Source organism: Pyxicephalus adspersus, chromosome 12, assembly GCF_032062135.1.
Source record: "Pyxicephalus adspersus chromosome 12, UCB_Pads_2.0, whole genome shotgun sequence".
Lineage (NCBI taxonomy): Eukaryota > Metazoa > Chordata > Amphibia > Anura > Pyxicephalidae > Pyxicephalus > Pyxicephalus adspersus.
In genome coordinates this window covers 47,934,987-47,962,151 of record NC_092869.1, presented here as the reverse complement: position 1 = coordinate 47,962,151, position 27,165 = coordinate 47,934,987, and the positions used below count along the sequence as shown (strand labels likewise).

Genomic DNA, 27,165 nt, shown 5'->3' with positions numbered 1-27,165 from the left:
TAGGTATTTTCCTTTGCTCTTTCCCTGGCAATGATCATTTAGGGAAGTGAGGAGCAGAACCAACCCTGCCAGTAACTGCCATAATTAATGGAGGGTTTGTGCTATGGAATGGACCTGGAGTAGCAAGTTCAGACAAAATGCAAGTGAATACAAAACTCATTTAGTGATAGGAAATAATGTCATGGAGAGGAAAATGACCAGCAGAGAGGAAACGACATTTCCATATGAGAGGTCCATGGCATGTAAGCAGGGTGGTAGTCATTTCCAAAGGCAGTCTGTCCACAAATAGGGTCTATCTATCTCATATATATATATATATATATATATATATATATATCCCATTTCTAATAGATCTACCAGGAGGGCTTCATGGAGTACTGAAAAAAAGGTGCTGTGAAGTTGGCAGGCCATGTACAGTACCCTTACTGTACAGTACCCTTATCATCTGCTATTTAGCTAAACCGAAAAGAACATTTTCTCCAAAATACGGTATATTCAAAACTGGAAGGATTTTATTTTAAAATGAATCTCATGTAGATTAGTACGCAAAGAAGGAAAAAGGAAGGGAAATTTAAAGCAGCTTTAAACTGGCCAATCATGTTGCATTCTCCAGTATAATCTTGGTCAAATCTACCAACATAAAATGTTAGTACCCTATCATTAAAAAAGCATTGTTGTTCAGCTTTAGGTAGACTAAACTGGTAATTTGTTTCAAGTCTAATGTTTAAATTCAATCCTGACTTTAGCTACATTTTTGAGAGAACATTAATGCCATTTTATCTGTTAGGAGACATCAGGTTTGGCTTAGGCAGTTTGAACTGGGAGCAAAGTTTTGAAAAGTTAACCAATGCTTTATAGCTCCTCTATGGAAATGTTATGACCTGTTAGGCATCCTGGCAACTAAACACATGACTGTGAATTCCCTGTATTATAAGATGTGGATGAAGTCATTGGATCTGGGTCCTGTTTACCTGTCTAACACCACCAGATCTGTCGCAGTCTCTGCATTACTCTTCAGAATTTCCTCCAGTTTCTGGATCTTCTCCTCCAGGTCAGAAGGGTCACATTTCCCATTCAGGATAGAAGCGGTCAGCCCAAGGATCCTCGGACATGTCTGGCAACTGTCACAGATCTGTGCATGATGAGTGCAGAGAGGAGAAATGAATGAACTTATTACTGGAGACCTAAGAAGTGATGTCTTACCAGACCTCTGCACAGCAAGGGCTGGTGTGTCACGAAGATGACATGGAAAACATAGAAATGACGCATGTTGTCATATAGGCTGGATCCTGCTACAGATGTTTCATTTTATTTGGACGCAGATGTAAATTTACATTGTATCTCATTTAAGAAAGAATTAAAGCTGAACTCCAGACAAACACAGGGCACATACACCGCGCAGAACTCCAGATTCATTGTGCAGCTTTCATTTCCTCTAAGCTCTGGCATACACAGACAGCAGGAGCATAACAGATCATATTCAGAAAATAACAGCAATTTTATTTAAAATAAAGACATTTATTATAGTATTAAATACAGAGTTGGAGTGGATTTTAAGGTGGAACTCCAGTTATGCTTTTCTTTATATTCTCCTTACCCGCTCCATGCCCCAGCGCCATCCCTAGTTTTCTCCTCAGTTCAGCACTGGAGATCCTCTTCCAGTTGAATGTCATTTATGTGCTGCAGCCTATTTATCTAATGAGCAGGCTGGAGGTGTTGCAGACTCCGTTGGGCTACCCCTCTAGCTATAAAATGTGGCAAAGACAAGTTGCAATACAGCCCGAGTAAAACTGTATAAGCTGTAGTTAAAATCATATCTTTTTTTTTTATCTTATTATCTACTCATCACCTAAGTATTTAGAAAATTGGTTGTAGTTCCACGGGGACAGCAACTGTAGAAGGGCAAAGGGCAAAGGATTAGTCACCAGTATTACCTGGGGTCTCCCTGAAGCTGATCTTTTCCCTACTAATGACTTTGCAAACTTTGTTATGGCCTTAGCATGTAGGTGGCCATCTTGGTAGAGGCCGGGTTTGCTTCCTTATGTCAGAGCCTCCAGCAAGGAGAACAAGGGAACCACCACGACACACTACAAATTTGCTAAATGTCAAAGACAGAAGTACCTTCAATTATCTCACACAGCAGATGTAAAATATCAGTGCACTTCCGGGTATGTGAATGTGCCTAGGCAGTCCTATTATGTAGCCTCCTAGCTTTATTTTTGAAATTCAAGATCAAAAGATAAATGTGCAGGGTATTACTTAAATCAGACTTTCACCCTACCAACACTTGTGGCACCGCTCCCCCCAGCTCCTAAAAAATGTAATTAAAAAATAAATAAATATGATGTGTGCATGTGTGAGGTGTGTAAACGACAGAATGGATAAAGCCAAAATAACATGCCATTCTGCCTAGAAAGGACTCCCATAATTTGACCAATGAGACGTTGGGAATAGCACAAGGGCATGGACAGGATTAATTATGAAAACTATTAACTGGAGCTCCAGTTTAAGCAAAAATTAACATTTTAAAGATCTTCACTTCTTGAGTTCAGGTCCACTTTAAATGGTAGTTCAGTTCCTCCTACCTTCATGATTTCCCGATATGGGTGATCCTGAATGGCGAGATGGCATTCGTCAAACACCAGCAAATTAATGCTCGATAATGACAGGCTTTCGCTCTTGAGAACGTGCAGGAAGACGTGGCAGGTCATGATGAGGATCTAAAAACACACACAAGAATAACGTAGCATCGGAGAAGATTGCTTCGGAGACCTAGGCAACGTCTGGTTTGAATTTCGGTGGTTAAACCTCATATGTTTCCAATGTTTCCTCTGTAAACTAACTGACAATTCCCATCAAGCCCCCCATCTGACACAGTCCAAATTGCCGTTGTGTTGTGAGTTTCTAGAGAATGAAGTTTGACAAGAGACCCAGCGAGGAGGTAAAACGAAGGGGCTTAAGTTACCGAGACTTTTAACGAGATGCGTTTTAAACATTGTATATTATCCACAAACTAAGCTTCGCACAAGGCCAAATTTCTAAAACAAACTATACGAGCGTATTTATCAAAAAATACGGATATATTGAGTTTGTAATGGCAATAAGTTATAGGAGTTTAAAGGATGGATTACTGAATACGAGGACATAATCCCATTGCTGTTGTGACACTTAATTGGAGATGAAAGACAGGTTGAGAGCTCCATCGGCTCCTCTGACTGGGCAAATTTGATGAATTGAATAACCCTGTGACCCCCTTATGGTGGCTGCAATCCTAATACATTAGAGACACTGCTCTCCTTTACCTAGGACACATTGCAGAGGTTATTAAAGGAAGCCGGTATTGTCTGGAGAAATGCTTTACAAACTGTCCAAAGACAAATTTACTGATGGCATGGGATAGCTTTTTGTTTTAGTTACAACCTAACAAGCGATACACATCAATGAAAACACAATCATGACATAATGGATTGTATACCAGCAAAGATCTCTGCTTTAAATGGACCTTGTCACCAATTTAAACTACAGGTAAAAAAAATAGAACAATCAAGTATTTTAAATGATTAATGCAACATTAATTTAATATATATATTCTTGCAATGTACCTTTGCTAGCACATTTCCCTATTGCAAGAGTCAAATCCCTCCACCAATGATCATTTGCTGGTTTAGCTCCTCTGGTCCTCACCTTCAATATATTTTACACAGATGCAAAAAGAGTTGTCCAACTCAATGTGGCCCACAGAGACCTAGGTTGGACAGCTTTGCTTTAGTGTGACTGTTGGGTGACAGCCCAGACTGCGGACATCAAATCCAAGATAAATGTCCCAGTAAAACCTCATAGACTTCAATAAAAAAAGCCCAGTGGTCCATGATCCCAAATATATTTATAGACTTAGAGTTTACATACATTGTAGGGAAATCAAATGGACAGGTGTATGTTGACATTGCAGCTTCTATTAGACATTGGCACCCAGTCATACTAGAACAGAAAAGGGTCTTCTCCAAAGTTGGAAGTGCTTTAAATATCTTTGTATGCTGCAGTATTGAGAGGACTTTTCTCTGGAGGCACCTTAATGCAATCATTTGGAAGACGACATATATACCACTGGCTATACAGGAGGTGTAATGACCACACATTACTACATGAACACCCAAGACGCAGCTGTGTTCAAGTCAGATGTACCATAACCTGAGCTCTTCACAATCTGCTAAGGTCCTCTCCTTATCCTGTGTCTGTCATTTGCAACCACTACTTAATGTACAACGCTGCGTAATAAGCTGGCACTATATAAATACGTTTTTTATTATTAATAATATTAGCGAGTGACCATTGACTAGCCAGTAAGCATTTTTCTCAAAGCATCGAAGAAAGGTGACTAGATAAACCAGCTTTCTAGAACCATGTTGTGTTATTTTCCTCCTCTCACTCATGATTTATCCAACTGCATTGAAAAGCAGTTGTGAACATGATTGATGCCTGTGGATAATTTTTCAGTACAACTTAGGATTTAGGACAGTATGACCCTGCAGTGGGTGTATTTGCAAACCTTTCTAATGCGCCAAAACGTGTTCTCAGATTATCATGTTACTAAAAACTAGTTGAGAAGGATGTAGGGAAAGTTGGGCTGTGCTCTGTTGCATCACAAACTTCGGTTTTGGATTAGTCTTTTGTAAAATATAATGCAAGTTTCACCACAAAAGTCAGCGCCAGCTCCATGTTTGTTCTATTAATGTTGTTATATTTTTTAACACTTACCAGAGTTGACCAGGAATACTGTCCTCTTGGCGGTTTTTTTGAAGTCCCCTCTAATCTGATAGGACAGCTCCTTAGTAAGTAGTACAGCAATGAATGTCTTCCCTGAGCCAGAGTTCAGACACACTATAGTATTGTGGTCCAAAGCTGCCTCAAGCAGCTCCACCTGTAGGGCAATGACAGTATTACATGTAGTTACAAAAAGCTTTCTTCTGTAACACTAACACTTGCCTAGAAATCTCTATATGCAGAGAGAGTTAAGTATGCATAGTACTTTCCGCTTATAGATTATACACAGATATCAGTATATATGGCAAGATGTGCATTGTACCTGATACTTCCTGGGAGTGTAAATATTATCATGGATAGCCTCCTGCTGCCAGGGCAGCCCAAAGAAAGGGCCCATGGGTGAGGAGGCTGGGGTCAGGAGTTGCAGGCCTGCCATGTTGAGGGTTTCTCCCACATCCAGTGACTTAAATCATTGCAGTTCAGGGTCCGCACAGCTTTCTGCAAACACAGAAAAAAATTGATATTAAAAAGACTGCAAAAAACGTAACAAGTTCAAAGTACGTTATAAAGAAAATGGTCATAGCAACATATGAGCAGCTCAGTTCAATTTAACCATTATTGAGTGAATAGATCACAATGCCACTGAAATCCCAAGCACCTCTGGGCTACATAAAGCCTCCCATTCATCCCCATAACATGCAGGAAGTTCTCTGTGGCTCACACACATACCAAAGCAGGGCTGACAATGCTTTATAGGAGTTTAATGTAACAGAGACAGTAATGACAGATCTCTACAGGAAGCTTTGAGGCGCAATAGACTCTGGGAGAGTCAATACTGATAAAATAATGAGAAATGTGCATGCACTATACGTACATGGTAGACAAGTAGGGAATGCTCATGAAGCGTGCGTTGCTGGGAGGAACTAATAACATCCTTACAGAACTGGGGTCCTGGTAACACTATGTCTTGGTGCAGCCTAAATCCCAAACCTAATTTCCTTACACCTCTTCAAAAAGGTAAAGCCCCTCCCCTCTTGTGTCTTGAATGACAGAGAATGTGAGCACAAAGCCTCTTGGGATACATACATCCCACAAGGCTTCTGGCTGCTCCTTCTGCACATGCCTGATCTCAGGAATGCACAAGGAGCGTTTTCTGCATGCGCAGTAAGATTGGCACTCTTATCCAGTGATGTAGGCAGAAGCAGGAAGAAGAGGAAAGAAGGAGCCTGCTTCAGGCGTGGAGGACCACAAATAACTGGACCCAATCCAGGAAACCTCATTGGCATCTTTTGTCCAGGTCCTCTTCCTCCTTGAGAAGTAAGCAGGTCCCAAATGCTGCAGAAAGCAGCGTCGCACCCCTGGAGGTGTCCATGACAGCCTAGACTCCCAGAAACAGAACTGGATGACATCGGGTTTTAGCCATCTTGGAAGGGGAACACAGCTAGACCAGAGCAGTAAATTCTGTTCGGGGGGCAGCACCAAAGAGTGGGAACTGCAGCAGTCGCCTTTACTTTTATTTTAAAAAATACTGTGCTACGATTAAAAACTTTGGAGTTGGGCCCTAAATTGAAACATTTGGCACTACTTTCCCTGCAACTGGACTGGCAAAAAGGTGCCAGGGGAATATTAACAGAAAGACGTTACAACAAATAAACCATAAAAGAAGAATAGAAGAGGACTCACCAGTTTCAGTCTGTGAGAACTGTACTAGGACGACACATGACAAGTACTTCAACACCATCATATCTAGAAAGGAAAAGACAGAATAAATTATAAAGACCACGTTTCTGGTCATAAGAACACCGAGGGGTCAGGGAGCTGATATTAGGAAGTGAGGAACTTTTCTGTGTCCTTCAACACATCAACATTTGTATTCTTCAGGGTAACAAGACATTCACTTATTAAGAGGGGGCATTTATAGTATAAAATGAAATCTGCTATCTACTCTCTGCCAGACATAGTGCGCACCGCATACTAACAATAGGAAAATCTTCTTGTTTCCATTTCTGGACAGCGCTGCAAATCTCACTGAAGAGGAGGGGTGGAAGTTACTTGTTAATGAATTCTGGAGCAAACCTGGTGCACCTTATGCAAAGGCATCGGAAGCTAGTGTTGGCATTGGTTGGGTTTGCTGCAAATCCAGAGACTCAGACAATAGATCTTGCTAAAAAGTAGAAAAACCTGGAGAATTTCTGGAAACCCATAGTAGAGGTAAACCCGTACCAAAGCCAAAATTACATAATAGAGTATCTCACCCTACACAAAAACGTCAGTGATTCCTAACTTCTCAAACACTGCAGTGATCTCCCCAGACCCTTGCAGCTGGGCACACCCCTGAGCACAATGCGATGACAATATGGTTGCTATTATATTGCAGGGAGTCCACCTAGAGAGTAATAAAATCCTTAAAGACAGATGTTTATTTTTGCTTTTGTTTGGTCTCAGTTCTTCAACCCCTTCTTAACAATTAAGTTTGTGAATAAAACCTTTCCCGTTTCATTACATACCCAATACTGGACCAGGTACACATTTCCTGTGCTTCTCTACTAGATTGTAAGCTCTTCGGGGCAGGGTTCTCTCCTCCAGTGTCACAGTCTGTATTTGTTTGTCATTTGCATCCCCTATTTAATGTACAGTGCTAGGTAATATGTTGGTGCTATATAAATGCTGTTTAATAATATTAAATTCTCTATACAATGCAGGCAGATCATGGCTAGTAGGAAGTGTTGATGGGGTGCTGTACGTAGCCTCCTCCTTACAGCACCCTACCTCAGTACTCCTCTCGAGAGCCCTCGGCCTTGATGCAAGAAAAGGGGGGGTTCTCTTGAAGAGTTCTACAAATCTCAATATGCCTCGATGGGTGAGTGTCAATCTATGGGCAGCGGAGTTCATAGGTAGGCTGTATTTGTATGCAAACCACCCTACGTAATACCTACAAGTAATGCCGAAACTCCACGGTCAAAAACATATGAAATCAAATTAATAGAAGGCACGGGGAGGGAGAGGCTAGATAATGTGAGACGTCCCCCGGCCAGGAAATGAAGCGGGCTTTGACTTGCTGCACTTGATAATGCACATTGCGGAATCACAGCATGCAATGCAAACAAAGTAAGCTAATTCAGTACAAAGGAAGCTTATATGAAACTAAATAGAAAGACTGATAAATATGAACGTGGGTTTGAACCTTCTCCAAATCCACCCAAAAATTTCACAAGATTTGCCTGAAAAATAAATCTTGCAATCTATGTACCTTAAGCAAAGTGCACATTCCTTTCATGCCAACCACTAGAAATGGAAGCAACTGTAAAGGTATAATAGAAAAATGAACATTAAAGGTTATTATTAATCAGGATTTATATAGCACCAACATATTACGCAGCGCTGTACAATAAATAGGGGTTGCAAGTGACAGACAGATACAGACAGTGACACAGGAGGAGAGGACCCTGCCCAGAAGAGCTTACAATCTAGGAGGTGGGGGAAGTATCACACAATAGGAGGAGATATGGAATGGTGGGAAGTAGTGAGGGTTTAGGAGACAGAAGAAGACGGGTAGGTGAGGGGGAAGCGTTGGGTTTTGAGGGCTCTTTTAAATGAGCAGAAAGTAGGAGCAAGCTGAATAGGAAGAGAAAGGCCATTCCAGAGAATCGGGTCAGCTCTAGAAAAGTCTTGAAGCCGTGCGTGGGATGAGGTTATCAGTGAGGACTAATTATTAAATCATCGGAGGAGCAGAGAGAGCGGCTGAGGGAGGGGGGTTTCTATCAGGGCAGAAAGGTAAGTGGGACAAGAACCGTGGAGGGATTTGTGTATCAGGTAGGTAGGTGGGATAAGAGCTGTGGAGGGATTTGTATATCAGGTAGGTAGGTGGGAGCTGTGGAGGGATTTAAAGGCAAAGCACAAGCGCTTGAATTAGGTTGGGTTAAAATACAATGTTACAATGAAACACTGAGAATACTCTGTGACTTCCCTTTGAATAACCCATGTTCATGGTTGCTCAGAATAACCATGTGTCATTGTTTACCCATTGGGTGGCTGGCATTTTATAGGCACAGATTAATGTTCCAGTTTTGTTACTTAATTCCTGTGTTCGCTTTCCACCCCCTGCCTGTCGAGAAGGCTGTTTAACACATTCTTCATTTTCTGGTTCCTTAAAACCTTTGGCAACGTTCTTTTACAAAGCAAATAAAAGTGCAGCTCCGGCCCCGCCACAGACAGGTTAACTGTAGAATGAGGTCATGGTGCATGCGTGAGCAGCCTGCTGCGTCCGGTCCCCTTAATGGGTGCCAAAGATTGCTTTTATTTGAGTAATTACACAGCGTGGACACAGCTATATGGTGCGTGGCGAACATTATACAACTCGGTGGGATTATAAAAAGATGCTCGCAGACGTTTGAGGTCTTGCATATGGTGCCCCTGTGTGTACTTAGCAAGCGGCTGCGTCTGTCAGGAACGACCATCCATTGCAGCTTATTACCTGCGTAATCCTTTACCTCGGTGCCGATTATGAGACGTCCCCGAGGAAGCCGCCAGTAACTCAGAATCACCCTTGGTAACCTAAAGGAAATATAAAATGGGTACATGTACCGCAGAAGTCACATAAAAAGCCATGTGCTGGTCTGTTCTTGTGTTCTGCATGGAGGGGAATTCACAAATCTTATTACAATGTGCCTTTCTTGGCAGATCAGTCCTGGGCACAAGAGCGAGGGAGAAGGCGAGAAGAAGAAGAAAGGTTTGCTTTGTACACAATTCTGGGAGAGAAGACAATTAGCGTGGGCGGAAACACTGAGCGTTGAACATGGAAACAGCGGACAGACGCAGTTGCTCCGATATTTACTGCTTTCTCTCGGTAGACCTGAATCAAATCCACATATTCGGGCAGAAGGTGGTGGGGGGGGGGGACGTTTAATTAGTTTAAGTGACTAGCTTTGGGACGGGAAGATGTTGTGTGTATGCTTTACGTCTTAAAACAGCTTGTAAAACGCTGATTTCAATGTGGTCTGTGAACTGCCATTTTCACATTCAGAAGGAAATATAACATTACACCAGAGTTAACAATCCGAGGAGGAAAAAAAAACGGCAAAGTCAAACATTTACTGCAACTTAAAAAATAAAAACCAGGTTAATGTGAGCAATAAAAAAAAATGGATGCTCTGGTGATTATCCAGATGGATCGAGAGTGGACAACAAAGTCCAGCGACAAAATAGAGAATGTAAAATAAAAAGGTGATTTAGGTGCACGTGGGCGTCATTTACCTGCAGATTCCCCTTTATCTCACTAGTACACAGACAAGCTTATGACGGCCATGCTGGTTCAGATGTGAAAGTGGAAACTTGCAGAGGAATTAAAGTCCCACTTTGAACTTCTGAGATTCAGGCAGAAAGGGTCAGGCCATGTCCCCTCTGCGAGAAATATTCTCACATTCTTGTTCAGAACCAAGCTGTAAATGTGCATCCCAGCTTCCCCTCCGCATGGCGGGATTGAATAAACTGCCATGTGCCCACGTGGGAGTTATGTTATCCTGGCACAGCCAATCAGAATGGCCAGATTGTCTTCAGGAAGTAAAAAAGGAAGATGGCAGCAGTCCGCAATGGAATGGGGATAGGCAAGTAGCTGCGGATGTGGTTCCACTTTTAATAGTGACTGTGAGAAATCAGTATTGCAGAATGGACCGGTGATGTCTTTTCTGCAATAAAATAAACTATCTGCCTGATTAGATTTTATTTTACAGTACACTCCCTCTCCTCGCTTCATCATCTTCACTCAGTGCTCCCCCGAGTTTGGGATTTTTGGCTATCTTGACTGGCCAGGGAGGAATGACATAACCCTGGCGTGTGCACATAGGAGTTTGTTTGTTCCCAGCAGCCAGCAATGACCGATCATACATTGCACTGTTCTTGCACAGCTTGGTGTACATTGACGATTTCAAACATGCAGGTACATTTTATTACAGACAGTATGCAATACAAACACTTTAAAACTATTCCTCATTCACCCCTAAAAAGCTATGTGCATTGTGGAGAAATTCATCAACAACAGAGGTTCTGATGCCCCAGGTATGTTATATTCTTCTCTCCTGCAATTAGGGTTTCCCTGAACACAGACCATCAGAATCTGCTGGATCTGTTACACCATCTCATGTTGGCCAAAGACCCCAAGCAAGGAAAAAGCCGAGTACAGGATGTCAAAGCCAAGTTCTTTTAATGCTTGCTAGGAGTATGCAAGTACTTACACGTCCATAGTGCGGGCACCCATAGGTACCCCTATGTTACCATTTCAACCAATCTAGGATTCCCAAAATCATGGGCACACCTAAATCTGCGAAAGGTGGGTGGGCTGAGTGGCTACTTTACTATTGGCTCATTAAGAGTTGCATTGACAAGCAATCAAGGCCATTTCATTGCATATTAATCTATACTGTTGACATTTGTAATATAAACTCGTACTTGATATTTTAGGACTCAAGTAAGATATTGTTCATTGATTTAGATACAACCTATGCAAGCAACCAACACATGTTGTCAAAACAGCCCTGAGGAAGCCATACTTGGCGAAACGCGTCGGGTACTACTAGCAACATGATTTTATGGTCAAACATTCTGTATGGTTAATAACTATATATGTTGGCGAGTTGTTGCATGTCATGCCTATTTGGCCTATGATGTTGAACCCCAAGAAACCATTGTGGTTCAATTCAACCTTGGAATATTTTGTACTGTATTGAGCGCCTTCTTAGGGCTCCAGTTACATTCTTGTTGACCACTAGATTGTTTAGTGGTTCCTTTCACTTGTTAAGTTCTACCATATGTATTGTATATGAGTCTATGAATATACGGTTTGTGCCAAAAACCCCGCTTAATCTCCCTCTTTGATTTCATGTTCTATTTAATTCTGAGGGAAGGCACTTTATTGATTTTTCCAATACAAATGTGATATATTACCACCAAAAACACAACTAAACTGCATTGACAAGCAGCAGAAACCAAACTGCACAATAGAAAAGGGCAGGATAGTTCCTAATAAACCCATCTTCCGGTTCTGTCTGCCTCCCAGGACACATAGAAAGCTTTCTATTGACATTTACTAATGCTTCGGAGAGTGACATATGTGAAGGCAAAGTACACCCCATCCCCCATGAGACTGGGGGGCAAGAAGTCATTTCCCCCTGGTAAAGAGGGCAATATGAGCTTCTGGCGCCATCTAGCTATACATACGATTAGGGCAATATTTATTCACGTTTATCCCCCCAATCTGTCGGCATTGCTCGAACGTTTGGCTGCTTGGAAAATTCCATTTCCATGGGGTGTACTTACTTCTTCCCATGAAGGAGCCTGCAGGAACCTTACAATGAGCAGCTGGATGTAACTACCCAAAGGAGCTCCGAGCCAAGATGAAATCTCCATGCTTGGCACATTGCCTGCTGGATTTTTATTTGCCAAACTAAATAAAAGGAAAGTGGGGACCAGCCAATGGTGGGGTGGGAAAGTCGGAGTCTACAGGCAGATCTTCCACTTCTTACAGCAAACATCATCTAGAACTAACATTAGGGGTGTTCAGACCCTGCAGCCAATCACGTGTGGCTCCGGCTGCTGGCACCTTGCCGGTGACTCTCTTTCTTGCACAAATGACAGCAGTGAGCAATGTCGTGCTGCCCCCATTCTTTCTCTATAGGGCTGCCACAGGCAGAAGTTTCTCTTAAGCTGCGTACACACTTCCAATAATTATTGTTGGAAACGAATGACGAACTACCGATCGGCTGAAATCATTCACAAATAAGGTGACCAACGACGCCAACGAACAAGGATTGTCGTTGGAAATGAACGACCATCACAGCGGATCTGATTGGCTGACGTTGGCCAATATAGTGTGAATGGTCGTTCAGTGCATGTTTCTGCAACACACTTTCTCCTTTACACGTCACTCCCTGCATCGTTCAAACGATCGTATCTAGCGTGTGTACACTATTTGTGGATTTTATTTGATTGATATATATAATCGTTGAACGGTCGTAATTGTTCATTTTCTAACGATAATTATTGGAAGTGTGTACCTAGTTTAAGCGTCTAACCCGAGGCAGCAGCTCACTGGCATGAGGAAGCGATACCCGCTCTGCATAAATATGCCCTCCGACCACCCTTCAGTCTTGCACAATTGTAAGGCTCCTCTCCTACCGTTTTCTCGGGATTTCACTGCACACCGAGCTTCTAACAATGTGCATTAGAAGCTGCAGCAATTCAGAAAGAGTCTGTCTAGCTTCCTGAGTGAAGGACGTCAAGCATTATCTAACTTCTGCCAGCTTCCCTGGCCCTGGAATTCAGTTCTTTCAATGAAGATGGATCAGCGTGACATATGGGGTCACCTATCACTGTCTATAATCAAATGCAATCAGCCAAGAAACACCCAGGTACTCCATACTGCCATCTAGCCATCAGGGCATTTTTATGGCATTCAGGGCATTCTAGGCATGCTGCAGGTCTGTAATATTATTGCAATTCAGTACGTAAACCTGACCGAGTATCTGCCTCTCACAGAGCGGGGGCAGGGACAGCGCAAGGTTCCAGTGAGGAGTCCAACATGCTGCTAGGAGGAGAAAGCAGCAGTGTTTGTCACTGCTTCTCCTATCACTGTCCAGTCACATGTTTGGGCGAAGGATACGACCTGTAAATATTACTGAACTGCAGCAGAGAAAAATATAGTCTCCTTTCTGCTAAGCAGCACTGTGAAGCAAACTGTGCAAAACTTAGGCCTGGATAGGGACAAATACAATTTTTTGGCAGATAACGACCCCCATTTATGTATGGCTGGAACCAACGTGCATGCGGTGTTGGTTCCTGGACTCCAGTTGTGCCCCCTCCATTGTCCCTACAAAAAGACCCCATTGCAAGGTCTGAGACAAGGGTGTAAATCTTCTGACCCCAACCCAGAGGCACAATATCAGTTCAGGTGCATGAACTTATAGATGACAGCTAACAAGCATTATATTGGATCATCACCTATACAAACATTGATTCCTCTATAGGACAATATGGTACAGCAAAGGAATAGCACAGACAGCACATCAAGGAATGATTTCAAAAGATTGATGAACCTCCCTGAAACATGAACCGCGGCTGGAGAAATCTCTTCCATGTCCACCCTGCCTGGAGGCTCACCTGTCAAGTGATGGGCCAGCTACCTAGTGTGCACCAATGGGAAGTGCACAAGTGGCCATGTGACTACAATACAGTGTAGGTAATGGGAAGCCCCACTCTGTGCACAGGGCAATGGCTCACATATGGGCCAGGTATGTGTAGGGACTCCCCAGGAGGGAGCACCTGTATCATGGACAACATATCAAGGGCAGCATGGTGGCTCAGAGGCACTCCGGCCTTTGCAGCGCTGGATCCCAGGTTGGAATGCCAGCCAGCCAGCCAGCATGAAGTTTGCAGGTCCTCCCCGTGTCTGTGTGGGTTTTCTCCGGGTACTCCGGTTTCCTCCCACATTCCAAAAACATGGTTAGATTATTGGCTTCCACTCAAAATTTACCTTAGATTGCATTTTTGACATATGACTATGGGGGGACATTAGATTGTGAGCTCCTATGAGGGACAGCTAGTGACATGACTATGGACTTTGTACAGCACTGCGTAATATGATGGTGCTATATAAATACTGTGTAATATTAATAAAATAGGCTGAATGCTCCGCATCGGACACCATAGGGGCCAAACCACGACCAAGCCGCACCTCAGAGGTCTCAGGGATTTTGGGGGCATCAATTTGGTTTTCCTAATAGACACCCTCGGCCTATTATTTTACAATTACAAATCTAGACTTCCTGTCTACATGCAGGGGCTGCAACAATGGCTGCGTGTCACTGCTCAGGGGGGCCATGCAACGTGACTGCACGATGATCACCAGAATGAAGGGCAGAGTTGTCATGCTAGAATGGCAGGATCACCAACAATGCTGGGGGGTATTATGGGGGTCACCAACACCAATGAATGGGGGGAGGGTTATTGGCATCACTGTCACAAGTACAGAGGATTTTTATAATGAATATTACTTGGTCATTATTGAGACCATCCCAAAATATTGGGGGTGATACCCCCATCCTGATAGACCGTATGGCCCTGTGGCTGCAATTCCTGCGCAGCACAGAGAATGTAACAGAAATGGTGCTGGCAGCACGGGGTGATGTGATGGAGGCCGAATCATCAGAGATTACCTGCAAATCATGGGGGTAACCCATCACCCCAATAACCCCAGCCAGAGGCACCCCAAAACCAGTAGCCTGCTAGCCCCATAATCTGCTCATCATTCAAAATTGAATTGCCCCCCAATACCCCACCTGTCCTCTTATTTACATATCACGTGACTCCCCGCACCCCCTTGCAGCTATGATCCCTCACAACCCCAATGTCCCCTCCACACATCGCACCCAAATGTCCCCCCGGCCATCACCTGACACCCCCGTACACCCACATGCCCGGAACCCCCTATTCTCCCCCATTAGGCCAGACACCCCAAACATCCGACAGGCTGTGGGAGGAGCGGTGCCGGGTGACGTGGGTCACATGACACACAGGGGTCTCACCCGCAGCGACGATCCCGGGCTCCGGAGGAGAGCGGCGTAGGGAGGCCCGAACACCCCACCGCCAGGACACTCCGTTCTGACGTCACCAACACGTGACCAACCCGCGCCGGAAAAGGCGTCGCAGCGCAGGGAAATAAGAAGTGGGAGGTGGCTAAGTGACGTCACTGCACGGCGGCGTGAGGCGAAAAAGAATCACGTTTACGTGCGGCCCGCCCACAGCGTGACGTCAAGGTCATGTGGCAGATGGGGCGGAGCTATTCTCCTTGTGAGGCGGAGTGGGCGGGAAGAGCTGTGTGTGAGGAGCAATAGAGAGGCCAGGATGCTGACTTCTCAGTCCTCTCCTAGTCACACATAGTGATATCCTGGGCACAGCCCTGTCCTGGTCTTAGACAGCTATACTCAAGTGACACTATGCTGTTCTGGTCACATACAGTGTTACCATGGGTACACAGAGCTGTCCTGGGCTAATACAGTGTTACCATGGTTACACAGCGCTGTCCTGGCCACATGCAGTGTTACCATGGTACCATGAGGCCTCTATCAGGAGAACCCCCCACCCCACTCAAGGCCCATTTATTAATGGTTTCCAGGCCCCAAATAATCCCAGGTATGGCAATACCATCACAAATTGATTTCCACATTTAGAGGCCTCAAGGTAAAATGCCCCTCATGAGCCTGCCACTCCCCCCAAAAATCACTGAACTCCATGAGGGTGCAGATACACGTCTGCTTGAGAGTTCTTATGGTTGTCACAGGGACGAAACATGAAGGGAAAATCTTCCCACTGGGGTCACTGATTATTTTCTTATATGGGTGTCACAGGAAGTAAAGGAAACTGGACTTTCCAAAAACACAGAATTCAGGATGTGGTGACACGCAGCATATTGAGATCATTCAGACCTCATGGACAGGAGCAGCTGACCTGCCTGTGACCTCCATGTCACTTCTTCCTGAGCTGCATCTGTATGGAGAGAAACATTTTGATGCAAACAAAAAGCCGACCAACCCAACATATCCTATAATTCATGCTGCTGCTTTATGATTGGACCCTTACTGATGGTTGGTGTGGAGGCTGCCCAATGACATTCTTGATGCCGGACCTGTCAGCACATCCAACAATAATTCTCTACCAGAGGCCTCCAAGAAGGTACCCTCAATGTGCTGCCCCCAAATACCCTTCAGGGTATGAAGGGACATGTGACAATCCCACTGCACTACCACACTACACCATTAGATAGCAGTTTGTTCCTGCTGTGCACAAATGGCTGACATGGACCAGCCTGGACTTGGGGACTGAGGGAATGCTTCCTGTAGCAGAATCCTTTATTTTAACAACATAAACACTATGTTCCATATTGTATGAAGATGTTGGGATAGCCTGGAGACCTTCAAAAAAAAACAAGCACACAAGCTTCAGAAATAGATCAATCTTTATTAACAATGGATTCATCCACCGGTTATATTTACACTGGCTGTTGTTACACTGCAGATATTAGTGCAATCAGTGCTGCAGGAAAAAATTCTACAAACGTGAACAAAGTGCAAAGTCTAAGGAGAGCTCTTAGTCATGGAAGCCCAGAGGCTGGCATCAAATTAACTTTATTTGTCAGAACCAACCGGCAGTGGGAGGTGCAAAATTGCACATGCGGCCTAAACAAAAAGCTACACTGTATTGCTGACAGCTCCAGAGATGAGGTGATCATTGCAGCAAAAACTAAGATGGAATTAAAGAGCATTCCTGTAGATGCAGTACATAAGTCAAATACGGAGCCACCTAATGGTCACAAAGTGGTACTGCATCTACAAGAGAGAAAATTGGACATCAGTTGGACACTAGGCTGGACTTGCAGAGGGATCAAGCAATCGGTAGCTGGCATGGTCACTTGTACCCCAGCGTTGGTTCCCAAAGCAAAACAAGCATCATTGAGCAGCACTGAATCACTCACTGCCTCCCCCATTTCTTCTCACCTAGCCTATGGTAAGTATATTGTTTCCAATATGGCGGTAAGTTGGCCTGGACATGTAAGTGCATTACAATCAGATATCTTATGCTTATCACTGCCAGTGGGTTCTGCACATCCCATTCCGCCAGCCTCTCATTAGAAAAACATTAAACAGTTTTAAAAAAAAAAGCATCGACAACCTTCCACGTTGTAAAAAAATATGGCTACACAAATAATCATCCCTAACAATAAATAATGCCTTTCACACATATTTTAGGGTGAACCTGACCCCTGCATAACAAGTGTTATGCTGATATCACATGTTCTATTGAATCCACTCTGTGTATGACAGGTCCTCTTCAAGCACATCTTTAACACATGTTCACAACCTTAATACAGTCCCACCAGACTTCAGACAACATCAGAAATTTACACACATAGAATAGACTTTTATTTACAAAAATTCTAGCATGTGGCACAATCTGAAGAAAAAATAGTTTTAGCTCACAGACTACTTCTACACACAGGGACTCTCCAAGACTGCTGAGGTTAGACTATCATGGGAGAACCTGGGGCATCCAGCAATCCTGCAATAGACTGAAAACATTTGCCAACTAATAGCAAATAATTTAAAAGAAATCCAATCCAGGACTGGTGGATCAACCAGGTTATCCCATGATAGTCTATCTTCTCTAGTGTTGGAGAGCTTTAATAAATCAGACCCCCAATGTGGACAAAGGTTTGTGGTCACCAAGTCAGTATGAGCTTTTTGGACATCCCATTCCAATTCTCAATCAGGGTGCCTCCAGGGGGCGCTAGGGGTTCCTTGAGCAATGAGCAGTTTGTGCCTCTCAGGTCAATTACCATTGAAACCAATGATCTGTAAGGGTGACATTCTTCCCACTGACCACCACATTAATATACTGTGAGCTGTGAATATAGAAATTATAGAAGGGGTCCCTAAAACCTAGTATTTATTTCAAGGGTTCCCCCATGTTGAAAAGGTCCAGAAAGGCTGCTTTAGGCCATATAGTAGTTGGAATAGTGAGCTGTCCACAAACCCAATCTTTTGGCTGGTCTGGAAGGACATTTCTGGAATTTAAGTTCCTAGGTGTGCATTCCTGCTTTAATAATACTGACTGTCACCCTTTTGTGTGTTCCCTATCAGCACATGTAGGTAAGCAGAATTTTCACCGACCCCAGCCAGAAAGATAAGTAGGAAAGGTCTTGTGCAGGGGGCTTTTATTAGAATATGCTGAGGGTAACTGCACCAGACCTCAGATTTATTTCTGAATCCCTATGCCTCCCTATGTCCTCTATGCCTGTTATATTATAACTCCTATTCTAATGCCACGTATTTCTCACCCACTGCCGCCACAGATCCTTCAATCAATAAATAAATTCTCTGGTTATTATTAATATATTCTATAGATGTAAACTCTATATAAAAAATAAACAATAAGCGCTGTGCACATTTCCTATCACAAAGCTTTTTTTAGATGATTATATACAAAGACATAAGACTCATTCTTGGGGACAGACCAGCAATGTCCTGACCACTTTCCATCAGCAGACTGACAAACTGCTGGAAAATATAAACATTGCTGAAATGGAATCTAAGAAAAAAAAGGACACCTAACTTGAGTTACTAAACACAACAGACCTGATTTATTAAAGTTCTTCATGACTAGGGAAGATAGACTACCATGGGAGAACCTGGGGGATTCTGCAAACCTGGAATACATCTAGTTCAAGATTATAGACATTTGCCAAAATGATTTTAAAAGATCTATTCCAGGTTTGTAGGATTACCCAGGTTCTCCCATGATAGTCTATGTTCTCATGTCTTGGAGAGCTTAAATAAATCAGACCAAATGCACCTCAATCCCCTCATCTATAGACATGGTGCCACTGCCCCGCCCACTCCCACCCTGAACTCTCCCAGTGCTCTACGCTCACCTCTTTACCTCCCACTCCCAATATGGGGTATTTGCTGCTAACTTTAGACACGTGAGATAAAAATAAAGAACAGACAACACAAGTCATTGGATTTGATGGTTGATAAAATAAAATCTTTCGCTGTGTCCAGTTCTATAAATAGCTTGGCGCCCCCACAAATGATAAAGGACCTCGCCAACCAAATGCTAATCGGCTCTTTTCCTGTTTGCATGTCCTGAATACTCAGATCTTCCCACCATGATTTCCATCTATGTCCTGCTGGGAGTTTTGCCCCCCCCCCCATCGCGCCCCTATGAAACTTGCTCTAAATCTTTCCATAACATGATTATCATCCTTCTAACATACTTATATCCTGTACAGAACCTGCATTGTGTGAGCCTGATTTATTAAAGCTCCCCAAGGCTGGAGAGGATACACTTTCATCAGTGAAGCTGGGTGATCCAGTTAACATGGAATGGATCTAGTACAAGATTTAAAAAACATTTTCTAGTAGCAAACGACTTTGAAGAAATCCATTCCAGGTTTGCTGGATCACCCAGCTTTACTGATGAAAGTGTATCCTCTCCAGCCTTGGGGAGCTTTAATAAATCAGGCCCTGTGCGAGAGCTGCCAATATTGACTTGTTTGCAAGGTGCCAGGTCCAGGGCTGTAAAGGTGGCCACAGGCTATTTTTAACATAAATTAAAGATGAACACCAAGCTGATAGTATGGGTACCTAAGTCTGTCATTATATTGGCTTATTATAATTCCCTGCACAGCAGGATGGATGAAAATGGGGGAACTTTGAACCAATGAGGTTCTACAGTGCTGTCAGTCTAACACTAAGGAGCTACAAGCAAGTCGGTGACCAACTTGTATTGCAGTAGTAAGAAGTGAGATCACCGGCCGAGCTGTGCTGTGTGTTTTGCTGCCAAATAAGTTTGTATTAATGGGAGGGAGTACACCTTAAATAAAATTTATGTGGAACATTCATACTGTGTGAAACATTCACCATGTAATCATCGTCATACCTACACAGAGGAGACATCTGACATTTCTTGTACATTACTATGCAGATTTTAATTCCTAGCTGCCATAAGGAGAGTTAAATAGGGGGGCTGATAATACTACCAGCAGGGGGAGTTTTTGAAAAAAAAATAATATAGGGCCCTGGGCAAAGTAGAAGGGGCCCCAATGCACAGCATTCCAACTTTCTATATCCCCTACCATTCATTTTGTCAATTGGGGCCCTCAAGTAGGTGGGGACCCTGGATAATTGCACAACCCCCTTCCAAAACCTACGGGGTGGAGTAATTAGAAAAAATCATCATGTGCTGAAGAGTATTCTGTTCCCATTTTGACTTTTTGATTCCATATATATTGAATTGAGTTCCCCATTTACATATTGATCTGAACGATGCACCACAGATAAACCATTTGTGGTTTGTTTTGTGGCCCTAAGGCAGCATTTTAGCCCTGCAGACGAGGACTAGAAATGCCAACGAAGCCTTCCAGCAGCTGCTACACAAACAGACAGCAAGGGAAGGTTTGGAAAGGATGGCAGTAGCACGCTAGTTCACACAAAGGCACACAAAATTCAGATTGTTTCTAATTCAGAACGCGAGCAGGTTTGATTATTGCTGTAGGAGACGCGGCAGTCAAAAAACAATTCAGTGAATCTGCGGGACAGCCTTTAATTGTCCTTCACTAGGAATTCCACTTTGTCCATATCCAACTCCGGGAAGATGTAAATGCAGTAGCAAATAAACCAGAGCAGGATCCCAATGTAACTCATCTTCCTTAGATCATGATCTGATGTGAATGTTCCAGGTCTGAGGGGCGCCATTCGTGTGTCGCTGTACTCGTTTTGGCTGCAAAGGAGGAAAGTGTAAAGTTAAAAAAAAAAAAATGTTCAAACATTGTACAATAATGATACATTGGGCCTGATTTAATAAAGCTCCCCAAGACTAGAGAAGATAGACTATCATGGGAGAGCCTGGGTGATCCAGCAAACCTGGAATGAATCTGGCCCAGGATTGAAAAAATTTGCAAATTAAATCATTTTCAGGTTTGTTGGATCACCCAGGTTCTCCCATGATCTTGTCTTCAGTCTTGGGGAGCTTTAATAAATCAGGCTTAATGTGTATTGTATGTAAACCTCACCATTCTAAGGGCCGGTCACACAAGCAGGTCACCTAACAATTTTGTCATCGACAAGCCAAAAAAACCTGCAAACACAACAGTATTCGCTCAGACAGGCGTGTGTGACCTGTATTGTGTCCCAACTTTTCAGTAATCACCCAAAAACAGTCGGGGTGGTTACTAAAACGTGCCGGCTGACCAGGCTAAAAAATGCTAGGGAGTTTACTAAACAATGTTGTGCATGAATATTGGCTGTATGGGCCCTGATGTCACTTTGTTTTTGAATTGCAGAGACGACTTGTAAAGAGAGTTCACAAAGTTCACTATAAAACTGGCAAACGTGAGTATTATAATTCTGTTCTTAGAAGTAATAGTAGTGTGGCAAATCTATAGGAAGTTTGACTATAATTCTGCTATAGAGCATCTTCAGATTCATCATTTTAAGTTGACACATGTGCACCTAAGTGTTTTCCTAAAAGAAGTTAAGTGTGATTTATTGCAAATGGGACATCGTCATTTTTTCCAATTTGCTGTGCTTTGTTAAAGCTGCAGGGGGAGCCAGTGAGTCACTGAGGAATCCTGTAAATTCCCAGTCAATGCTGCCAAGAGTTATTGATCTTCATTATATTAGTAAATCAGACCACAAATTAATAGTACGGGACGGAGAGCTGTAGCTTCATGGACAGCAGTAATATGTTTCGACGCAATGGTTCTGGGCTAAGATCCTCCAGAAACACTGCCCGCTTGGAATGTTTATTAGGTTCCTCCAAAATAAAATGTAAGCCTTCAATAATTTTTTCAGTATGTTTGGCATAATATCCCACCAAAAACAGCATCCTTGTAAATCTATTTAAATAATATTGACCTGAAGATCCTGCAAGTAATTAACATATGTATGATATAAACCTGCAGTGATAAAATCTGTGGTTCCTGAAGGGACAGTGGTATGCTCTGGGGTACCTGTGGGGGCAGTGTTATGATTTGGGGTATCTGTGGGGGCAGCATTATGATTCGGGGTATCTGTGGGGGAAGCATTATGATTCGGGGTATCTGTGGGGGCAGTGTTATGATATGGGGTATCTGTGGGGGCAATGTTATGATGTAATACATATATTATTATTTTATATATACACCAATAATAATGATCTGTATGGTGATGTATGACCCCTGAAGCACAATGGATGTTTCTGACAGAATCACTAAAAAAATCGGACAGGGAATCCAATTCTTCCCTTCTTTTTGGCTACACATAAAGCTCAACATTCACCTATCACCTCTGACGAATGAAACTTACATTAGTCCTGAATTTTGATCTTCATCACCCTCTGTGTTTTCCTCCCTTGAACTTCTAAAATTCTGCCAAATAAGCAAAAATGTTGTTAGTTTTTAGGGCAATGAGCTTGACAAGTTATAAATGACAAGAAATGGGTCAGGTTGCAAATAGTAAATCTGATGGATGGCCTGTGAAGAATCAACATTTTCCTCCATCTAATCACATTGTCTCCCCCGCGGCTTCCATCTCCAAAGCTCTTCTTGTCCACACAATAACCTATAATGCTTTGTAGTAGATATGTAAAATACGAGGATCATGAAGTAAGAAGATATAAATGTTATAAACAGCACAATGTCAGGTTTGTGACAAACATTCACCCATTGCTAGAAAAGCCTGGAAGTGCCGGTCCCAGCCTCCACCTATACATTGCAGAAATGTAGCTCAGGGGTTTCTTTTCAACCTTGTGAGAAAAGTACCTGTCCTTGTGTTATTCCAGTGCCTGGCAGCCATTTTTGGGGGGATTTTACCATTTTCCAAAGGCCAACCACTCAAGGTGATTCCATTATACTGCATATAGATAGATCTACACAAGTAATGGGAAAGGTGTGGCCATGTTGCATTACCGAAATAGAAATATATGTGACTTACCAAGGGTTTGTGGAGTTCAGGCTCTTTTCTGTTGCGGGCATGCGTATCATTCTGAATATCTCTAAAGAATGAAAAAACAATAATAACATGGACTTTTCTTAACATCTGTGTGCCTCGTACATAAACTCATCGTTCTCCAGTGGACACCAATGGCTCAGGTCACAACAGAAGAAATATATCTTATATATTTATTACCTAAGCATATTTTACAATTTTTTTATTATTCTATTTACCAAAGCAGTGTTCCTCTACCAGGATTCCTCCAGAGGTTGCTGGGGGTTCCTGGGGCAATGAGCAGTTTGCACCTCTCAGGTCAGTAAAAGTGACACCAATGATGTTTTGGCTATCTGTAAGGGTGACATTGGTCCCACTGGCCAGCAATGTAAGAGGAATTCTTCACACTGATCACCACACTAATATACTGTGAGCTGTGGATATAGTAATGATAGAAGGGGTTCCCTGAAGACCTGAAAGTTATTTCAAGGGTTCCCCCTTAATAAACAATTTGAGAAGGGCTGTACCAAAACATTACCATATGGTTCAGCTGAATTCACCACGTATGTTTTTTTTATTGCTGGCTTATAAGGTAAACATATGAAGAATATATCATGGGTTAGTGCTCCGTAAAGTACTACTACGTTTAGACTACAGACAACTGTAAAGAAGTTTCAGCAATGCTGCTTTCAGCCTCGGGGCTCCAGGAACACCCTGGTGTGCGTATGCTTCTTGAAGGCAAGTTGCTTATTCAGCTCATCACAAATTAATTCTGAAGCCAAGCCTTACATCACCAATGTGTTCTACAACTATCCCAAATCCTGTACTGCAAGAAGCTTTGAAACAAGCAGACAGTGTTCTGTACTTTATAGTCTGTTTAACAATTTATTGTTATGAGGCATTTATCTTTCATATGTAACAAATGTTACCTTGTAAACCATGGATCCTGAAGACTGGCCTCTACCTCTGCAGCAAGTTTAGAAGCTCGGTCTTCAATGAGATGGAATTCTTCCTCCAGGTCTGACTTCCTACTGAGGATTCTGTCTTTGCTTCTTGTAGATTCATTCCGGGCATCATCTTCAGTGCTTCCAGGAACCTAAAATACCCAAAGCCATGTTATCTTCTAAAGACTTAAATGAATGAATTTTAAGAATTAAGATAAATAGACTTTTGTTTGTCAGTTTACAATTTTATCTACTTGTTCTTAACCAGATGTGAATAATCAATCAATTCTACCACCACAGGCCACAATTGATGAACTGTTAATTGATAGTAACTATTTTTTTGATTGGTATGCAAATCAATCACTGTGTTTTCAATTGACCAATCTCTGAATTAGAGAAAATAGGAATTTGTTTTCAAATTCAATCAAATAAAAATCCATCAAGAGCTCTCATCCTATCGGACTCTTGTATGACTGCCACGAAATTTCCAACCCGAACGATCAAAGTTCTTTTAATGGTTCATTTAATATTGATCACTTGTGGTCAATTGATTTCCGAAATAAAGTAACTGATTGTGCTGCTCAATCAAACGGGAAGAATGACTATGCTTGGCCAGCCTAACTATGATCAAAAAGCCAGATATTTGTGTGAAGGTTCCCTGAAACATTCCTTGGTGGAGAATCAATTACTGCCATTGAAACACATGGGCCTGGAAAATTCACTTCTTTATAATTGAACCTCTCATTGGGGGTTATTGGTGTTTTGTTTTTTTAATGCTTTAATAGTTTTTTATTATTGGAAATTAGTTTTATGGTCATGGCTGAAGAAAGCCCAGCACCGGATACTATATTGGATATAATGGATTACTGTTTGTGTGTGTAGGCCACACTCAGGGCCTGATTTATAAAAGGGATATCCAAGGCTGGAGAGGATACACTTTAATCAGTGAAGCTGGGTGATCCAGAAATCATGGAATGGATCGGGTCCAGGATTCAAAACAATTGCTAACAAATAGCAAATGACTTTTAGGAGATCCATTCCAGGTTTGTTGGATCACCCAGGTTTACTGATGAAAGTGTATCGTTTCCAGCCTTGGAGAGCTTTAATAAATCAGACCTATAGAGTGCAATTTCCAAAAGTGTACAGGAAACAAATATCTGGCCATGAGAGATACATGAAGGTGATTTACCTTTCCACCCCCAATCTTTAAGTGATAAAGAACTCAATATTCTTTTTAAGGCATTATACCCTAAAGAGAACCTACTGTGTTGCTCAGCTATGACATTCTGGAGAGCATTGGTAATCCACAAAGACAATTCTACTTCTTGTAGGTTTGTGTGGCATAAAATGAAGTACATTTCTGCAGTACATGCGCACTTCCCTATATTTTATTTCAGCTGCAAGTACGGGAAAAATATGCAAGAAATCCAGTGCTCTGAAATCCAAAGCAGTGTTGTCAGACCTACATTCCCTGCTGGACTACAGATCTTCTTCCTTCAGTGAGACCAGGAGAAGATTTCTTGTAGTCCACCAGAAGAAAAGACTGCTTGGGATTTTTGCTTGAAAAGCAATTGACAGCTTTTTTTTCTCAGAAATACACTTTCATGGCCAAGTCCTTAAAAAAACTAATATTTTAAAGTGATGCAGGGCAACTTTAACAAACATTACCTGGGAACTTTCATTATAGCCAGAGTGAAAAGACAAAATGTTGGCATGTAGGTCATGGGCTGGTTTAGATAATGGTCCATTTGGTAGAGATCCTTCTGATTGAGGTCCTACACCAGTCTTTGTGTACCCCACATCCTGCCCATAATCCTTCAATCCCCATTCTTCAGATTCTAGTACTGAAGACACTTTTTCTATCTTCTGTCCATCAAATTCATCTTCACCACTAAACGATTCGCTGTCTTCCGAGTGGTTTTCAGAAGAATCATCAAACTCTGTATTGGTCCTATCATTACCGTCTGGGGAGGTGTCAGCAAAGGCTTGCAAGACATCAGCAATAGGAACGCTATAATGAGGATAATAAAATAAGTCATGAGGTATGACAGAAATTTTAGCAGAACTCTTATCATCCATTGAGTCCCCTTCCTCGTCCAAGAGGTCTTTATCTGAATCCAGATTCTTGGAATCAGGCTTATCTTCAGCACTTGCTTTGTATGCTTGGAAGACGGTCATCTGTTTGAAAGGAGAACCTTCTGAGTTATCTTTGGGTTTATGTAGAACATACTTGAAGGTGTCATCTTCTTCATTTTGGTCATGTGGTGTCACCAATCCACTATCATCTGACATGGGTGATGGTTTTATGGAACCTTGATAATCATCAGAATTATAGAAGAAGTCCATAGGTTCCCTATCAGAAATCGATGAAAATGATGAAGAAGAATCACAATATTTGTTGTAGTTATCACTTAATAAATAATTTGCCTCCTGATCTTTAGGTCCACCTGGAGTAGGTTTGGGTGAAGTCTCATCTAACAGGTTTTGGTGAAGGTCTCCTTGTCCATTAGATAACAAAAATGGTTCCACTTTAGAATTCATGATTTTATTTAAATTATTAGCAGAGATATCCCCAGATACCTCAGAATTTAATGAAGACATTTCTGGCTGACGTGAAAACTTGTCAAACCTGAACCCATCGATGTTTCGTTTTGGACTTTGAGTTGCTTCTGATAACAGCTGATGTGGTTTGCTTATACTGCCCTTGGAATTTGGTTTTCTGTCATCAGCAATGTTAACTTCTGTGTAGACGTGTGTCTCTGGTGGCGTGAGAGGCCTTGTCTGAAGCTCCACTGTAATGTCATTTTCCTCATGTTTGGGTAAAGTAATAATCTTGCCTTCTTCTTCCTTCGGACCATCTTTGTATCGCACATATGTCATCTCCACTGGAGCATCTGCGGGATGATCGCTAAAATCATCCTACCAAATAAAACAAAAATATTTTTCTT

General features: G+C 42.4%; 2 protein-coding genes and 1 long non-coding RNA gene across 4 annotated transcripts in view; all 3 read right to left on the bottom strand.

Moving 5' to 3' along the window:
- Nucleotides 1-829: 829 nt before the first annotated feature.
- Nucleotides 830-5,230, bottom strand: LOC140341798 (endoribonuclease Dicer-like). The gene is made up of 5 exons (XM_072427672.1): nucleotides 5,084-5,230; nucleotides 4,756-4,918; nucleotides 2,966-2,970; nucleotides 2,586-2,720; nucleotides 830-1,132 (listed from the first exon to the last, which is right to left on the bottom strand). The coding sequence occupies exons 1-5, from the start codon at nucleotides 5,195-5,197 to the stop codon at nucleotides 968-970; spliced, it is 582 nt and encodes a 193-aa protein (XP_072283773.1). The 5' UTR covers nucleotides 5,198-5,230; the 3' UTR covers nucleotides 830-967.
- A 1,214-nt stretch (nucleotides 5,231-6,444) lies between these two features.
- LOC140342378 (uncharacterized) lies at nucleotides 6,445-15,431 on the bottom strand. Its single transcript, XR_011923065.1, has 3 exons — nucleotides 15,336-15,431; nucleotides 9,236-9,315; nucleotides 6,445-6,507 (listed from the first exon to the last, which is right to left on the bottom strand). It is a non-coding gene; the product is annotated as an uncharacterized lncRNA (long non-coding RNA).
- Nucleotides 15,432-16,747: 1,316 nt separating this feature from the next.
- Nucleotides 16,748-27,165, bottom strand: part of CLMN (calmin) — a 67,166-nt gene continuing 56,748 nt past the window's right edge. For both annotated transcript variants that reach the window (XM_072429060.1, XM_072429061.1), the window contains exons 9-13: nucleotides 25,886-27,136; nucleotides 24,203-24,369; nucleotides 23,280-23,340; nucleotides 22,653-22,714; nucleotides 16,748-21,087 (exon numbers count right to left, since the gene is read on the bottom strand). In XM_072429060.1, the coding sequence (XP_072285161.1) occupies nucleotides 20,910-21,087; nucleotides 22,653-22,714; nucleotides 23,280-23,340; nucleotides 24,203-24,369; nucleotides 25,886-27,136 (1,719 nt within the window). In that variant the 3' untranslated portion in view covers nucleotides 16,748-20,909. The remainder of the gene's footprint in view (nucleotides 21,088-22,652; nucleotides 22,715-23,279; nucleotides 23,341-24,202; nucleotides 24,370-25,885; nucleotides 27,137-27,165) is intronic.

Coding starts and splice junctions, on each gene's coding strand:
- LOC140341798 (XM_072427672.1), bottom strand. CDS start 5,197: ATGGCAGGCCTGCAACTCCTGACCCCAGCCTCCTCACCCATGGGCCCT. Junction 4,919..5,083: donor ACACTCCCAGGAAGTATCAG/GTACAATGCACA, acceptor ATTGCCCTACAG/GTGGAGCTGCTTGAGGCAGC. Junction 1,133..2,585: donor CATATCGGGAAATCATGAAG/GTAGGAGGAACT, acceptor CATCATGCACAG/ATCTGTGACAGTTGCCAGAC.